Source organism: Chlamydotis macqueenii, chromosome Z, assembly GCF_036417535.1.
Source record: "Chlamydotis macqueenii isolate bChlMac1 chromosome Z, bChlMac1.mat, whole genome shotgun sequence".
NCBI classification, from domain to species: Eukaryota; Metazoa; Chordata; class Aves; order Otidiformes; family Otididae; genus Chlamydotis; species Chlamydotis macqueenii.
Genome location: NC_141593.1, coordinates 8,058,547 through 8,076,440, shown reverse-complemented (window position 1 = coordinate 8,076,440; position 17,894 = coordinate 8,058,547). Strand labels below are relative to the sequence as shown.

Here is a 17,894-nt window from a genome sequence, read left to right as displayed (position 1 = left end):
CCGTACGGAAGAGGAGCTGTTTTTTTCCCAGGGCTGCTGTCGAGGTGCAGGGAGAGCCCAGCTCCTCTGTGGCTCCGGGGGAGATGTGAAAACATGGCAGCGGAGGCTTTTGGGGCAGCTGTGCTGGGGGTGCATTTCAGGGTTTCTTTTCTCTCTTTTGTGAGTTGCCTTTCTTCCTTTTTATTTGCAAGTTCCTCTACCTACCAACATCTATTCTTCTTTTTTAATGCTTTGATAATATTTGTTTATATGAGTTAATGCATGTTTTCCTTTGTTTCTTATTGACCAATATTTTTAGTTTGTCAGTCCTTTTTTTTTTTTTTTTTTTTTTCCCCTTTCTCTATAGCATCTGCAGCTTTATTCGTGGAGAGTTTTTCCTCTCTCTGCAAACATCTTGCAGAATACTTTTGTGGTCATCTCTCATCCTCCCACCCCCCCAAGTTATTTATCCTGAGCTCACTGATATTTAAAAATAAATGCATAAATGTCACAAAGGATTTTTCATCAATGATTGTGATTTCTAGATTTTGTGGGTTTTTGTTGTGTTTTGGGTTTATTGTAGAAATTGGGCAGCGTGGTGTTTGGGAGGCAGGAGCTAGTGGGAATATTTGTCTTTGATGACCCAGTCTGCTTACATCTAGAAAGTGAAAGTGGGGCAGAGTCCCAAGTGCGTGTTATCACTGCTTCCTGGGAAGCTTCCAGCAGCCAGAGGTACCAGTGGCTGCTGATACAGCGAGAAGGAGTTTCCCCTGCGGTGTAAGAGGGAGTTCTTTCCTAGTTTAACTCAATTTCTTAATATATATGTCGATGATGTAAAGAATCTCACTATGTTTATTATTTTGCGGTGTATTACATCGGGATATGCTATCTTTCCTGTTGGTCTGTTGCAAGCTGTCTGTGCAGCAGAGATTTTACAAATGTTTTAGCTGGTGTGTGTGGTACCTAGCGAGCAGCTTAAATCTATTACGTCAGATCACTTAACGTTTTTCAGTCCTTTCCTTTCTCGCTTTTTGAGTCTATTCCTGGCATTTCAGTTTTGACTTTGGGCATCTTTTCCTGCATGACTTCTGTTGGTCAGGAAATACCCGTTTTGTTTGAAAAGCAGACTGCCTCTTCTGCATGTTTTCCCATGGGTGGGCATGAAGTGCAAAGATAACTGACTTGTGCTCGTATTTTCTGATTTTTTTTTTAATGTGTATCTGCACAGGTGTGTGGGATAGGGATATTCAGCACTGTGTTTTCCGCTACCTGAGAGACAGGGGGAATAACTGCAATCCTTAGACTTTGTTCTTATGTGAATTTGGATATATTTTGTCCAGTTTATATATAGGGGGAAATGCTAGTGTGTCAGTTCCAGTTCATGTCCACTAAATCCTGTTCAGATCTCTTCTCCAAACCTGCTTTTTGTGGCATTTTCCTCAAAAAGAGACAGGAGCACTGCTTTTGAGTAGCCTGGCTAAGACTTTTAATGTGAATTTGGTTGTGTTTTGTTAAGTGATTCATGCCAGAGTTGATAACATGGGATTACCTGAGAAGGAAAGGATGATGAAATATGGCACCATTTCATGTTACAGAAGGTGGCTGCAATACTAAATCTTTGCTGGGTTATTTCATGCTCAGTCATGGAGGACTGGGTGTAGGAAACCACCTGGAGTCCTGTGTCCAGTTCTGGAGCCCCCAACACAAGAAGGACATGGACCAGTTGGAGAAGGTCCAGAGAAGGGCCACGAAGATGGTAAGAGGGCTGGAGCTCCTTTCCTATGAGGACAGGCTGAGAGAGTTGGGGCTGTTCAGCCTGCAGAAGAGAAGGCTCCGGGGAGACCTGATAGCGGTCTTCCAGTACCTCAAGGGGGCCTACAAGAAAGATGGGGAAAGGCTGTTTAGTAGGGCCTGTTGTGATAGGACGAGAGGTAATGGTTTTAAAATAGAGGGGGGTAGATTTAGATTAGAAATTAGGAAAAAATTTTTTACGATGCAAGTTATAGAACACTGGAACAGGTGGCCCAGAAAGGTGGTGGAGGCCCCATCTCTGGAAACATTCAAGGCCAGGCTGGATGAGGCTCTGAGCAACCTGACCTAGTCAGGGATGTCCCTGCTCCTTGCAGGGGGGTTGGACTAGATGACCTTTGAAGGTCCCTTCCAACCCTAACCATTCTATGATTCTATGATTCTATGAAACGGGTGTCATGCTCAGAAATGCAGCAAGGTGGAAGGCGCTGTCAACTCAGAGAAAACATTTGAGGTGCTGGGGAATTTGCAGAGAGGAGTGTGAAGGAGGAGGATGTTTTTCCAGTGGTGGAGAATGTGTGAAAATGGATATGTTAGTGATTAAAGCATTAACTTCCAATGGATTGGATGTAGTGAGGAGTAAACCATGAGAATTAGGAGGAAAAAAAGCCCCACATGTGGAGTTCAACCAGAGAGGGAAGGGCAAACTTTTTTCTCTTTTTCTCCCAAACTGAAGACAAAATGCTACTTTGTTTTGCTGACATCTCCTGTCGTCTCGGAGTGCAAGCTTTCTAGGGTGAGGACTGTCTTGCCTTCCTGTAAAGGACCTGGAAGAATGACCTAAGGCAGTGGTCTCCACCTCTTTGGATCACACACTCCATCAGTAAAAACATTTGTGAGCATTTGCTCACAATGTATTTTTATTTCTAAATTTATACATATACTACTGTACTAATAACATATGTTATAAAACATACACAAAAATAAAATGAAAAAGGGTGAGAGAAAGGTTAAACAAATACTTATTTTAATTTTTTAAAATTTTATTTATTAGTTATACCAAAAACAGTTTCCTCATGCATCCCAGTAGATTGCCTTGTGCACTGTCCTGGTTTTATTTAGTTGAAGGGGGGCTACGGTGGCAGCTTCTGGAAGGAGCTTCTAGAAGTTTCCCCTTTGTCCAGTGGACTCGGCCAGGCCTAGGGTGGACACACTGCTGGGCAGGGCCGAGCCAATTTGTGACAGTGATAACTCCTTTATGATAACGTATTTAAGAAGGGAAAAATAACCAAAAAAAAAAAAAAAAAAAAAAAGAGTAAAGAAGCAGAAGCAGGGCCAGAGAGGGGGAGGCGTGAGCCTTGTGGGCCTTGCAGCCCTCACCCTCTGGCCTCCCGCCGGGCGGCCGACTGGGCCCAACTCGGCCCGGCCCGGCTGCAAGAAGTGGAGAGGAGAGGAGGTGTGAAGAGAACCTGAGAGGCGTCTGCCTGAGCCGGTTGTGAAGAATTTCTGGTGAGAGGAACGGCTGCAGACACCAAGGTCAGTGCAGAAGGAGGGACAGCAGTAACGCTGCTCCCGGCAGAGATTCCCCTGCAGCCCGTGGTGCAGCCCATGGTGAGGCCGGCTGTGCCCCTGCAGCCCATGGAGGCCCACGGAGGAGCAGAGATCCCCCTGCAGCCCGGGGAGGACCCCACACCGGGGCAGGCGGATGCGGACTGAAGCTGTGGCCCGTGGAGGGCCCACGCTGGGGCAGCTGTTTGGGAGGGACTGCACCCCGTGGAAGAGACGACCCATGCCGGAGCAGTTTCACAAAGGACTGCAGCCCGTGGGAGGGACCCCACGCTGGAGCAGGGGAGGAATGTGAGGAGTTCTTCCCCTGATGACGAAGCAGCGGCGTGAAACAACGTGTGATGAACTGACTGCAATCTCCATTCCCTCTTCTCCCCTGTGCTGCTCAGGGCGGGGAAGGAGTTAGAGGTAATGTTAAGCCTGGGAAGAGGGAAGGGTGGAGGGAGGTTATCTTGTTCTCTGTCTCATTATCCTGCTTTGGTTTTAATAATAAACAAATAGTTTTCCCCAAGTCAAGTCTGTTTTACCCGTAACGGTAACTGTAATGTCTCTCCCTGTCCTTATCTCAAACCTCAGGCCTTTTTCTTATATTATCTCTCCCTGTTCCCTCGGAGGGTGGAGGAGTGGAAGAGACTGTGTCAACTCGTCCTGAGTGGGGCTAAACTATGACACGCAAGCTACTTTGGAGACTACTGATCTGAAGTCTCCTGTAACGTAGTATAAATAAGTTTTCCAGTCATCAGATAGTAAATATTTTTCTTCCCCCCCCTTTTTTTAAAGTGTTTGTGCTGTTTTCCTAGCTGACTTTTCCACTTAGAAAACAGGCATGGTACAAGGGTAATACTTTTACGGTACATCCACATAGCAATTACAGTCCTGATCTGACCCCAGGTCTTTGGTCCCTGGTGATCTGTTGCTCTTCCAGGTGTAGTGTTGCTGGAAGATGACTGTTGAGAGTTGCCAGTTTGGAGGGGAAAGTATTTAGTCATTGCCTTTAACTTACCATTAAGAGATGAAGTATTTGTATATAATATTTAACATATCTAAAAAGTAGGTTTGTTTGGAAGTTGAGAATCCAGGTAAATCTTCAGCTCTGCTGTAGGCGATAAGGTCAACTTCTGCCCAAACTTCCTTTAGTTCTTCCTTTTTAAATTTTCTTATGCATATGATACAGGGCTCATCAGAGCTGTCCAGCTCTGTTACAGTTTCAACTGTTAATAAATGATATTGTTTCTTTCCAAGGATTACTATGGAATTACATTCCCTGCTCCTGCAACCTTGACAGGCAGAGATGGGAGCCTTGCTAACAACCCATACTCAGGTGAGTGCTATTTAAAAATGAGGACGGTGAGTGAGATGTGCTGGTTTCTAAATGCAGGTCATCCTGCTGTTGCTTGAAAGAGCAATCATTTTTCCCTTCTGTAAGCAGTTAAACCCATCAGTCCAAACAAGTAAAACACAAGCAAGTATCTCCCTTTCAACTCTGACACTGATGTTTCTTAATGGTTTTGGTCAGTAATTCATACGTGACAACTTCTGAGACTAAGTTGAATAGCCTTTGAGAATAAGTGCAAAATTGTTACGAATGTAAACGACAGTGTCATCTGATGCCCTTCCCAACAATGCACAGGTGCTAAAAATATTCCATAGCTTAATGATTCTTCTTGAAATTCGACTGGCTTATTTTACTTTTTTGGCCCTGGAATAGACCCCTCTCAGCAGCTCCCTGTACCTCATTATTGCCATTTTAGCACTTGTGCGTTCCTAGTAGGAGCCAAATCTAGCATGCTGTCCCTTCACCCCGCCCCCCTCAAATCTTATGGACTCCATTCCCAAAAGCATGGGGTCTACGAAGCCATTCCTCATTCCTGCTCTTCCTCTTCAGTTATCATCATGCAAAGATGGCATTAATGCCATCAAGGATTTTCAGCCAGTGGTTTTCTTCCACTACCATCTGATTACAGCTTAAAACTGTAGCCATAGGTATTATAAATCCTGTAATGCCAGTATTGAGTGTTGTCATACTTCTTGGTAACCAACAATGAGAATGAGAGAGATGTGATTCATATATGTCAGCACCCTAAAAAAACATGTGAACATGCTGCTCTGTAGGCTGCCAGAAAAATGCAAGTGTTCGGGAGGTTTCTGCTTCGTAATCACTTCTCTTGGGAGGCTACTTTTGAGTTAATAACGAAATTTCCCTTCCTACTTCTTCAATAAGGTGGTCTGCGATGCAAGCCTTGCTTTCCTGGCCTTCAGCTACTGTCTCCAGAACTTTGGTGGTGTGAGGAATCAGATATCTAACTAGTCATGCTTGACGAATAAACAGACATTGACAAAAATATGCCCATCACTGCCTGTAAATCCTAACTTGCTTTCAGCCCAGTGAAGCTTAGCTAATCAGTTTAACCTCCAGGAGAGTCACACCTTAACCCAGCAACCATTGGCTCTTTGGCTATTTACCATACTTCTGCTTTTAGCATGTTTTATTGCAATGATCTGATAGTGATGAAGCTGTTCAGACTGCGTGAGATAGGTAAGTATTGGTATCTCCATTTTGTCAATGGATTAGTCATGGCACGAAGTTCTGTGCCGCAAACAGGCAATGTTCCTGTGGCCGTCAGGAACAAAGACCAGGAGAGCGCTTCCCATGAACAACTGCAGGCTTCCAAGTGTAGGATGTGCTCTCTTCTGTAGTTGTCTGCTTGTATTCAAAGGATTTGAATCCTTTGAATCCATCACTTCTGGAGTAGCTTTGATAGCTTTTCTGATTAGTTCTCTCTTTCGCAGGTGATGTAGCAAAATTTGGCCGTGGGGATTCTGCCTCCCCTGCTCCTGCTACCACACTCGCCCAGCCGCAGCAGAACCAGACGCAGACTCACCATACGACTCAGCAGCCCTTCCTCAACCCGACTCTGCCCCCAGGGTACAGCTACACTGGGTTACCTTATTACGCTGGTGTGCCCGGTGTACCCAGTGCGTTCCAGTATGGGCCAACCATGTTTGTAAGTGTGACAGGCTAAACTGTAACCCCTCCTTCCATGCTTCTCTGATTTCACTCCCTCCAGTCTAAACCTTCTACGTCTTGGAATTACAAGATAGTTTGGGTTGGAAGGCACCTTCAAAGATCATCTAGTCCAACTTCCCCTGTCATGGGCAGGAGCATCTTTCACTAGATCAGACTGCTCAAAGCCCCATCCAGCCTGACCTTGAACACTTCCAGTGATGAGGTGCCCACAATATCTCTGGGCAACCTGTTCCAGTGTCTCACGACCCTTGTCATAAAAAAATTTCTTCCTTATGTCCAATCTAAACCTGCCCCTTGACCCCCTTTTCAATTTAAAACCATTGCCCTTTGTCCTATCACTACAGGGCATGGTAAAAATATTTTCTTCTTGTAAGCCCCCTTTAAGTATTAAAAGGCTGGTCTAAGGTCTCCCTGGAGCCTTCTCTTTTCCAGGCTGAACAGCCCCAACTCTCTCAGTCTTTCTTCATAAGAGAGGTGCTCCAGCCCTCTGATCATTTTTGTGGCCTCCTCTGGCCCTGCTCCAACAGGTCCATGCCTATCTTGTCCTGGGGACCTCAGAGCTGGATGCAGTACTGCAGGTGGGATTTCAAAAGAATGGAGTAGTGTTATCTTCCCAACTCTGCAAGGGATCTCCCAAAAACGTGCAAGCGTGAGAACATAGCTGCAATCCATTCCTGAAGAAAACAGGAAATCTAAAAGGCTAGAACACATGGACTCCTGCACAGGTTACTGTACATAGCAGACAGCTGCAGCTCATGGACTCAGTGTTCCTGAAAGCCCTTACCAGTCTCTGGGGAGTCAAAGGGAGGCCCAGAGCTGAGTCAGCAAGCTGAGAGTGCCTAGGAAATCTTCTGAGGATGGAGGAAACTCCATTGAGTCAGAGAGCAGCGCTGGTAGTCTCAGGAGTAAGAATGTTATTTGGTAAGAGGGGGATCCTCCAGGCAGAAGGGTAGATAAGTCAATTTTAAGGCCCTGTAGGAGTGTGTTTTATGAAACAGCCTCAGGCAGCAGTTGGGAGTTCAGTTTGATTCTGGAGGGAGAGCACTGTGGTTGCTCCTTCTTGGGTTTGTGGGTAAGAATGTGCTGTTTAGAGTGAGCGTATGAAAGAAATACGCAGCCTGTTCCGAGACAGCATTGCACTGCAATCAGAGAGGCGGCTCTAGCAGAAAACTTGGGGCTTGCAGAAATCCACTACAGCAAGTTACTGCTGGAAGTCCCAGTGCTCCCAGCTCCGGATTAAATTTCCAGTGTGAGGTGGAAATGCCTTCCCCACTAGATGGCAGAGGGTGCTTGTGCTTTGAGTGCCATTCCCCAGTGAACGGTGCCTTTTGTTCCCTTCCTTTGTCCAGGTACCCCCAGCATCTGCTAAACAGCATGGAGTCAACCTGAACACCGCGTCGACTCCTTTCCAGCAAGCGAGTGGCTATGGGCAACACGGCTATGGAACAGGTATGCTTACCACCAGGCTTTTCACGTGGGCATCTGCAGAGCTGCTTGCACACTGTAACACCTTGTCTTGTACACACCAGCAGGCTATGATGACTTAACGCAGGGAACGGCAGCTGGAGATTACAGCAAAGGAGGCTACAGTGGGTCATCTCAAGCACAAAACAAATCTGCTGGCACTGGACCTGGGAAAGGTAACACATGAGACTTGAAGGTGCTCGAGTGGGATTTAGTAGGGCAAACTCCCAGTATTGCCAGTGCTGTGCAGTCAGCACAGCAGCCAGCTCTAAACAGGGTCACAGTCCACGCTGTTTCTCCATCTCCCGTATACAAAATGCTTTTTTAATGGCCCAGGTATTCCCTCTGAACCTCATGGCTGAACTTTGCATAAAGATTTGTGTGGCTGGTGCACAGCTTTGTCCACAGTTACACATGGGAGAAGTGGTGAGCTTTTACCTTTGCTAGAGTTTCCTTTGCTGAAGAGCAATGGTCATGCAGCAGTGCCGTGTTTTTGAAGCCTAAGCAGTTGGCTGCTGCTACTGAAATGGTCCTCTGCCAAATGATGACATGATTTTGAGTGTGTTGGTAGGCACCTGAGATAGCCATGTGTTAGGAGCGAGCAGGGCATTTCACCCATCTTTGGGCTGTTGTTTCAGCTGCTGTCTGTACACCCCGTAACTTGTTGCATTCTTTCATGCCTGGAAGTGTTTCCTTCTTGACCCTAAAGGTTGAAAAAATTATAAAGCTTATTTGAAAGCTTTCTTCTGCACATGCTGGTTAGACCTGAGAAATGTATACTGAACTGCTTAGCACTAACTAGTTCATCCTTGGGCTTAAGCAAATTCCAAGCATTCGCTGTGCATTTGAAACACCAACTGGACTGTCTTCAGCCAAGACCTGATCACACTCTCTTCTGTGGAGGAGCAATCCAAAAAAGAGCAATACCCTAGGATGGGTACAACCTTAGAGCAGTGCACACCCTCTGAATCAAGTCGCCTGATTCACTGGATGAGCCAAAGGTTCAAAGCTGGTTTTATTCTGATCCAAGTGAAGTTATTAGAGCCAGTCCGTATAAAAGTGTGACTAAGTAGCTGGTTTGAGAGTTACCTCACAGATAAGAGAGTGTTTCTGAGCCTATTGTGGCACCAGCCAGTCCAGGTAGAAGCCAGCCTGAATCAGTGATGCTCTTTCTCTTTGGGCAGAGGAGCCTTGCAGACCTCACCCTTCTGCAGCGCGTGAGAGGGTAAGGGCTCAGATGTGTAGCAGATGCTGAGTCTCCTAGCTCACTACTGGAAAGCTCTTGAATGCTGCGCTAGAGCCAAATGCATCCCTAATGCTAGGGAAAAGCTGGCCTTTTCGTGAGCTTAAAAGAGTGTTCAGGGCAGCCAGCTGCTGCCTGGTGAAGTGCATTTGAATCCAAGTGGTAACTGCTGGATCGTGGATGTGGGTGATTTATCCCCGCGGGTGAGTTTCCTGCTTTGCAGCAGCAGTGAGGAACCGAGCCCTTTCTTCTCTTCCTGTGTGGGGGTGCTGTGGGTCTGAGAACATGGAGAAGCCTGCTGGGCTGGCAGCAGCAACAGCAGGGCATGTGGTGTTTGACTTTCTCATTGTTGGTGGCTTCTTTTGTTTTCCAGGTGTTTCTGTGACCTCAAGTAACACAGGTGTGCCTGATATCAGTGGCTCAGTCTATAACAAGACTCAGGTGAGCAATGCTGGACCCTCCTCCCTCATGGCCTGAGGCTGGGCTGATAGCTGCTCCTGCGGAGTGCTGGGGCTGTTCCCAGGCCAGTTGGTCTCAAGATCAGCAGGCTGTGGCATTTCTTATGCTGGCTGTTTGCTGTTGGAGAGGAGTCTCACCTCTGTCCCACCACTTCTGCCATGCCAGCTTCTGGCAGCAGCTGCTGGCATAGGTGTAGTGCTCTACACTGTCCACGCGTGCTGTGTCCGGGGTCCAAATGAAGTGTGATGGCACGACAATGTGTGAAGGACTGATTTCAGGCAGCTGTGGCCATCCCATGTCCTACTGAGTAAAAAGAGGTCCGGGAAATAATGAAACACAGTAGCTGTGAAAATAAAATAAAATGTTGGAGGCATTGGTGCAGAAATATGGGTGAGAACAGGAGCTGAAACTACCTGCTGAAGTGCGTGCAGGTATTTGATGTGACTTGGCTTGCTCATGGAGTTGGTGAAAGGTTCAGGTGATGTGTTTGGGCCAGTCTTGTTCTTGTCTGGTCACCGTGGGGCCGCTCACACCAGTCTCTGATGCCGTCCCCCTCGCCTCCCATACAGACGTTTGACAAGCAGGGATTCCATGCTGGCACACCGCCTCCTTTCAGCCTGCCGTCTGCTCTCGGATCGACTGGGCCCCTGAACCCTGGTGCTGCCCCGGGTTATGCTCCAGCCCCGTTTCTCCATATCCTGCCTGCGCATCAGCAGCCTCATTCCCAGATGCTGCATCACCATCTTCAGCAAGATGGGCAGGTGAGTTGGCGCCTTCTGCCTCTGCAGCATGCCCGAGGGCAGATTGTGCCCAGCTACATCGCAGCAAGCTCTTGGGGGTTTGTGCTTCCCTCTGGCATTTGATTTGCTTATTGGGAGAGGGCCTTGACAATGATTGCAGACTGACAGACTCAATGCCGTTGACCATCTTGGGGAGGGAACCTCATGAAGTTCAGCAAGGGGAAGTGCAAAGTCCTGCCCCTGGGGAGAAACAACCCTATGCACCAGTATATGCTATGGGCCAAAGCAGCTGGGCAGAAAAGGCCCTGGGCGTCCTGGTGACCGTGAGCCAGCAACGTGCCGTTGCCACCAAGAAGGCCAGCGGTGTCCTGGGCTGCATTAGGCACAGTATTGCCAGCAGGCTGAGGGAGATGATCCTTCACCTCTGCTCAGCACTGGTGAGGCCACAGCTGGAGTCCCGTGTCCAGTTCTGGGCTCCCCAGTACAAGAGACATGGGCATACTGGATAGAGTCCAGCAAAGGGCCACAAGGATGATGAAGGAACTGGAGCTTCTCTCCTATGAGGAGAGGCTGGGAGAGCTGGGATAGTTCAGCCTGGAAAACAGCAGGCTCGGCGGGGGATCTCACCAATGTATATAAATACTTGACGGGAGGGTGTAAAGGGGATGGAGCCAGTGCCTAGTGGTGCCTAGTGACAGGGACAGAGGCAATGGGCACAAACTGAATTGCAGGAGGTTCCCTCTCAATATCGGGAAACACTTTTTTACTGGAATGGTGACCAAGCCAGCCTGTGATTCTGTGAAAAGGCCATCCTGATGTGGGTGGGGTGTGGAGAGGTGGGCTGTGAGGTGTGAAGTTGAGGCAGGTGCTGCTGTCCCCTGACTGTGACAGGAGAGCAGGATGTGAGTGCTGGTAACTCTGGGGGAAAATACCAAGCATCCCCTTGCAGCTTGCATGTTGACTCTGCTGTCTGATCTGGTTTCACCAGCCTGTGTGTTTCCTCTCCTCACTATAACTGTTCCCTGAAAAAAAAGTGTTCTGCCTTAGAGACCAGAAATAGGAAATTACTTCTCTCTCCCAGGGTGTGACATCCTTGGCTGGCGCACCGCCTCCATACACCTTGAGAGTTCCTTTGCTGTCCCCAGTCCTGCTCCTCTCCTTCCTTGTGCTTGAACCTGTCTTGGAGGGGCGAGGGGGTGGGATGGTGCATCCCTGCGCTCCTGCTTGGTGTCTCTCTGGCCGTTCGTCCTGGATTGTGAGATGTGGAGGTGTTGCAGAGCAGAAGCAGACCTGTTCAGGGGAAGCACTGCTGCGTTGGTGGGTGTCAGGGCTGTCCCTGGGGGTGGCAGCTCTTCTGATGATGCTCACATGGGCTTGTTTTCCTGGGAGCGCTGATGTTCCTGTCTCCTTTTCTTATTTCTAGGGTGGATCTGGTCAACGCAACCAACCCAGCACCATGCAGCAAAAGTCTCAGGCTACCAAAACCGCCTATGGCACTTCTCCATACTGGACAAACTAAATCTGAAACCGGGGAGGGGGGAAAGAATGAAATGAGAGGAGGAGGAGAAAGAGGGGGGAAAAAAAAAAAAAAAGAGAAAAAGCCGAAGCCCATTCCTGGAATTATCAGAAGAAGTAACTGCTCAGCCAAATGTCTGTGCGGGGAGAACTGCAGCCAGCCAGCCATCCTCTCTGTGTGACTCGCCCGCTTCCTCTTTGAGTTGCTGTTGTATGTAATATATTTATGTATGTATTTGTAAATGTAATAGAGCCTAAATGTGGTTTTCTGCATCTTGCAGCCTGTTTTATTTTCTTTGAAGGAAAACTAATTATTCATTTCCCATCTGTACCAGGGCATCCTTCCTTGTTTTTTTAAGCTCTATGGGCTTTATAACTCTGTCAAAGACAAACTGTGCCATTTTTTTTTCGAGCTGGAGCCCATTTATTTAATGCAGTTCTAAATTCAGGCAAATAAGGAGGCCTGCCTCCTCCCCCCAAAAAAGATTCAAGATGTGTCCTGTTGGTTTGATTTCTGCCCCCAGTAGAGCTATTACTTTAAAGAGAAAAAGAAAGAAAAAAAATATTTTGTGGTCCTTCCTGTTTCTTTCATCTCCTCCCTCCCTCTTGCTGTGGAAGATAAACTCTTGTGGGCAGTTGGGTCACTGTGGCCCTGAGCTGCAGCCTCACCTTTATATTTTTCAAGTTTTGCATAATAAAGAAAAAAAAAAAAAGGGGGTTTATTTTCTGTTTGTGGGGTTGGTTTTTTTTTGTTTCCCTAGCAAGAGACTTCAGATGGCTCAGTGTGTCCTGGAACCTCCTTTGCATCATTAGAGGCAGAAACTATGTAGTGGTTTCTTAAATAAAAATATAAGCTGTGTCTTGTACTTGTTTTTTGCCCTGAGCCACCCTGCCAAGGAACGAGAGAGCTACTGGATGGAAACTTCACGTGTCCCTCCTCACTCTTTTTCAAAAGTAAGACCCTGGAGGCAACTCCTGGTCCTTCTTGTCCTGCACCAGTGCAGTGAATGTTTTAGGAGTTGAATTTCTTTTCAGCCCTTCTCCCACCTAATAAAGATCTGAGCGTATCACTGGTGTTTGTCTGCATTTTCAAAGGCTCCAGGAGCAGTTTTGCTTTTACAGCCTTTCCCTTTTCACCTGCTCCTGCAACAAAAGCTGAGCTGTGAGGGCAAGAGCAGCAGATGGGTCTGCAGGGGATGCAGAATACCGTGACAAAGGTGAGTGCACCTGGTGCTGAGAGCTCACAGGCACCTGCAGCAGGGACAGGGTCTCACACAGCCCCCTGACTCCTGCCATAAGCATCAGCCCTCTGCCTCTGGTGTCGTAGAATGGTGGGACCTTTAAAGGCCATCCAGTCCAGTCCCCCTGCAAGGAGCTGGGACATCTCCAACCAGATCCGGTTGCTCAGAGCCTCATCCAGCCTGGCCTTGAACGTTTCCAGGGCTGGGGCATCCACCATCTCTCCGGGCAACCTGTTCCACTGCCTTCTCTTCTCCAGACTGAACAGCCCCAACTCCCTCAGCCTGTCCTCACAGCAGAGGTGCCCCAGCCCTCCGATCATCTTCGTGGCCTCCTCTGGACCCTCTCGAACTGGTCCATGTCCTCCTTATGTTGGGGGCTCCAGAACTCAATGCAGGTGGGGTCTCACCAGAACATGTTTATCTCCCTCAGCCTGCTGGCCATGCTCGTCTTGGTGCAGCCTAGGATGCAGTTGGCTTGCTGGGCTGCAAGCACATGCTTCTTACCCAGCATGACTCCCAAGTCCTTCTCCTCGGGGCTGCTCTCCATCCATTCCCCGCCCAGCCTGTATTTGTGCCTGGGATTGCCATGACCCAGGTGCAGGACCTTGCACTTGGCCTGGTTGAACTTCATGAGGTTGGCACGGGCCCACCTCTCCAGCCTGTCAAGGTTCCTCTGGATGGCTTCCCTCTTTTCCAGCGTGTCAACGGCACCACACAGCTTGGTGTCTTCGGCAAACTTGCTGAGGGTGCACTCCATTGAGGCTGTAAACCCCCTCATAAAAGGCCACCAAATTGGTCAGGGACTGTCTGCCCGTAGTGAAGCCATGCCAGCTGTCACCACCTGCTTGCTGGGTGGGGTGAGTAAATGTGAAGCTGTACATAGCCATGCAGCAGGTGAGTGGGGGGGGGGGCATTGTGGTTGGTGGGGTGTTTTTTTTTTTTTTTTTGTTTGTTTGTTTTTTACTTTTCTTTCCTCGCTTCCAATTCTGCTTAAAGACTCACAAGGAAGAAAGGAAAAAAAAATCATCTGTCTATACTATGAGAACCGCTTGAGCCACTTGTCTGTCTTAGAGTCACAATTTCAACCAGCTCTCAGGTTTGGTGAGACCCTGTTGGCTTGGAAGCTTGCAGCACGTCACCCTGCCCTTCTACATCTGAGCAGCGCAAAACAAACCCTGCTCTGGCTCGAGCTTTGATACTGGTCACATGTCAGCAGCTGCTGCAAGCTCCTGGCAGCCCCAGCTTTGGGGTCTGACTGTCACAGAGGGCAAACACGTTTCTGCAGGCTGGCACCTTAGTGCCAGCTTGTACTAGGGCTGCACCAGCAGCTGAGCCCCAGGGCTTACAGCAATGGCACCTCCTCTACCCACAGGCAGAGCTGCTGCCTCACAGGAACCATCCTTTTTGAAAAATAAACCTCTCCCAAGCCATGTTCACACACTTTATTTCTTGTTTATAAAACTCCAGTGCTGCCCCACTGCTGCAGGTCAGCCCTTGCTTGTGTGTGTCAGGGTGCAGAAGCAGCTGGATCTTCCCCCTTTCCTCATGCCGCTGGCTCCAGCAGGGCTCTCCTGCAGCCATTTCCTTGCAAGTGCCCTGTTCCAGAGTCTGGGGGTGGAGCCAAGGTTGCTCATCCATATTCAACTCTCAAGGAAAGGCGGGGGGGAGTGTTAAAGAAAAAAAACCCAACACATCACACCCTGCACAAGTGGCAGCCAGGTTTACCCAGTGCTGGAGCATTTGCCCTGCCTGTGACACCACTCCTGCTGCTGGATGAAGCTGCTACTGGCTGCCCAGCACTGCAGGAGCAAGGCCGGAGGGACAGCCCAGCCTGATCCACCTCAGAAAGTCCAACAGCATCATTTCCCTCAGTCACATTTCCCAAAACAGAGACTCCTGGGGGAAGGCAGCTGTGAAATGCCATCAGCATTCCTCCACCATGGCTGTGAAGCAGAAGCATGCAGACCACAACCACATTTGACTCAGCAGTTGCTGCACTGCAAACCATGCCAAGTGCAGCAAGTGCAACCCTGTACACTTGTCCTGCTACTTATAGCTTGACTGCAGCAGAGACATAGCAAAAACAAAACTCTCATCTCTTGAGCTTGCAGGGAACAGCATGAGCCAGGCAGGGCAAGCACCCTGATGACCTGGCAGTGATGACCTCAATTCCTCTGCCAGCCTCCTGTATGAGGTCAAAGCCCCTGTCCCAGCAAGAAAGCTCCCCCAAACCCTTGCTCCTGCCCTGACAGGGAACCAACACCAGCACCACCCCAGTAGCAATGTGCTGCTGTCCTCTGAGACCATGAACCCTCTTCCCTTTGCTCTCCCCTCTTCCTGACTTAGGAAAAATAAACAGCAAGGCCCACGGACTTTTGCTGAAGTACTTCTCTACATCAGCTCATTCTTTAGTCTTGGGTTCAGCCAGGCAGCTGTCAAACAGCAGCTTTATTTTCCAATAACCCTATAGATATTTATGTCTATGTGTAGGCATTGATACAGGAGCAGCACTGAACTTGTGAACAGCTGTTTTTCCAAGCTTTAAATAACCCATGCAAATAGAGCAGCTCAAGTAACAGGGCAGTAACAGTACAGGGCTATTTTCATTTCACATTTTTATTAGTAGACAGATGTGCAGAAAAGACAAAATATAACTACTGAAGAGGAAGACAACACAAAATGCATCAGTTAATTCTTTCTGGTAAAATATACTAAAGAAAAAAAAAAAAAGGAAAACATCTGGGATTTTAGCTAAGAAAACTACTAAGAAATCTAGTGTACCCTGCTGGTTTCAGAATGGTTGAAAACTGCATTTGAAGGGGCTTGTAGTTGCAAATGTAAACACTAATATTGGCTGAGATAGGAGAAAAGGGTTAAGAAAAAAAAACAGAATACACAGAGCAGGTAAACATTTTTCTGCAATCTCTTAAATAGTTTCAAAAAAAAAAAAAACCCAAAACAAAACAAAAAAACCCGAACCGCTAACCCAGAAAACCAACCCCATACTTCAGTTTGTATCTCAAAAAAGGAAACCAGCAAGTCAACAAGCAATGACACTGCACAGGATAGTGGGGAAGAAAAATTAGTCTGGTTAATGTGGGAGCTCTCAAAATAGGTTGCTTTTCGTCTTTAGAAAAGGGCAACAGAAGAGTCATGATAATGCATCTTACAACACCAAGCTTGAAAATACAAGTCACTGGAGAGTATACAGTGAAGACGGTCAAAAGTACACGGAAAATCCTGAAAGATGCAGTATCCTCATTTCCAACCAAGCCATCAGCACAGCCAGCATCGCCATACTCCGCTCCTTCGCCCCCCAGCAGCCCCCCGAAAGCTGGAGGTTGCTGTCCCCATCCCGGTGGATCCCTGAGACCAGTCCTGCAGCCAGGAGGCCCAGGGACGCCTTTGCCAACACCAGCACAGCCCTTGCAGGGCTGGAGTGAAGCTGGGGTGCCCCACAGCATCACTAGATGCCTCGGAGCCCCGCTGCCGGCTCCAAAAAGCACCAGGGGCTGAGTCACGCCTTGCTGGAAGGATGAGCTGAAGCAGCCCGTATGGGACAGTTTGGGAGGGGTCCAGCTGCCTCCCCAGGTAACATGCAGCAGGAAGGCAGATGGTTGCGGGGAGCACTGTGGGACAAGGTGTCACCACTCGGGCTGCCTTTGCTCCACAGAGGGATGCACCACCAGCACTCCCTGGGGCAGGGGAGCAGGCACTGCTCCTGCTGCAGCAAATCCCAGCCAAGTCACCTTTTTAAAACACTTCGCTCACTTCAGAGCCCCACCAGCCTTCCTCCCCTCCCCAGGAGCTGCCTTCCCCTCCTCTCCCTCCACACAGCAGGCTTTCAGCTTGCTCAGTCTCATCACCCCAGGACGCAGCCACCGAGCTGCAGAACAAAGCTTACTCCCACCAAAGCACCCCTCGAGGGACCGCAGCTGGTGACGTACCATTGAAAACCCTGAGATACACCAAGGGAAGGCATAAACAAATGCCCCAGCCTGCAGCTCTTACCAGGGTAACTGCCTCCGTACCTGTGGGAATGGAGGGTCCCGCCCAAGCAGGGCCAGCGCCTCACATCTGCTCCTGGAGGTGCCAGGGCTCAGCGCGGGAGGGCAGGGCTGGCTGCTGATCAAGGGATCATGCGAAAGGCGAATTCAGGCCACTGCACCACAGCCAAACAAGAAGAGCACATTGCAATGGGGTGAGGGTGCTGAGGGACTGAGGAAGAGGGTTCTGCAGAGAACAGCATGCAGGATCCCCCCCCGCCCACGTGGGAGGGCCCTAAGCTCTGCCAAGAACTCCCAAAAACATGCAGGAGGTCAAGCTCAGTGCACCAGTTGAAGCATGCTGCTAAATAGTCTGTCAAACTGCCGCTGGCCGTCTCTTCCAGCCTGAGCGCGCTGTGTACCCCTGTGGGGTACAGCTCCTGTGGGGCTGCACACACTCACCCGTGCCCCAGCCAGGCAGGCAGGGGAGAGCCCAGCACACACGCATGCCCGCTCCCCTGCGCCCCAGCCACAGCAGCCACCGCGGTGACAGGGACAGCCTGGCTGTCTCGGGCAGGGACCAAAGGCAGCTCTGGCTTCTGTCCACTCCGCAGAGCCCACAGCGCTGCAGCAGAGCTGCATTTACCAACGCCTGACCTAGGTAAGCAACAGGAAGAAGGCTCAGGCCAGCACTGGATTGGGGCTGCAGGAAGCAAGGGTTGCTAGCAAGCACTGGGGCAAGGGGCTATCAGTCTCTCCCGCTGCCAAAAAGTTCAGGGTAAATGCTGGCCCGCTGGGCAGCGGGACGCATGTCTGCCCTCCTCCTTCTCAAGAGGGGCAGCTGGCAGCAGATCTTAGCAGCACAGCTAAACTGAACTTTTTTAACTCAAATTTAGTCTTAAAAAAAAAATAGCAACCCAGAGC

The 17,894-nt window shown here is 49.1% G+C and overlaps 1 protein-coding gene across 5 annotated transcripts in view; it reads left to right on the top strand.

Annotated features, from left to right (window-relative positions):
* Window positions 1–12,602, top strand: part of UBAP2 (ubiquitin associated protein 2) — a 139,985-nt gene extending 127,383 nt beyond the window's left edge. For 4 of the 5 annotated variants that reach the window (XM_086769832.1, XM_086769830.1, XM_086769829.1 and 1 more), the window contains 7 exons: window positions 4,537–4,615; window positions 6,085–6,299; window positions 7,672–7,771; window positions 7,855–7,962; window positions 9,403–9,470; window positions 10,058–10,249; window positions 11,652–12,602. In XM_086769832.1, the coding sequence (XP_086625958.1) occupies window positions 4,537–4,615; window positions 6,085–6,299; window positions 7,672–7,771; window positions 7,855–7,962; window positions 9,403–9,470; window positions 10,058–10,249; window positions 11,652–11,747 (858 nt within the window). In that variant the 3' untranslated portion in view covers window positions 11,748–12,602. The remainder of the gene's footprint in view (window positions 1–4,536; window positions 4,616–6,084; window positions 6,300–7,671; window positions 7,772–7,854; window positions 7,963–9,402; window positions 9,471–10,057; window positions 10,250–11,651) is intronic. The other variant, XM_086769833.1, reaches the window with a different exon arrangement.
* Window positions 12,603–17,894: the final 5,292 nt, after the last annotated feature.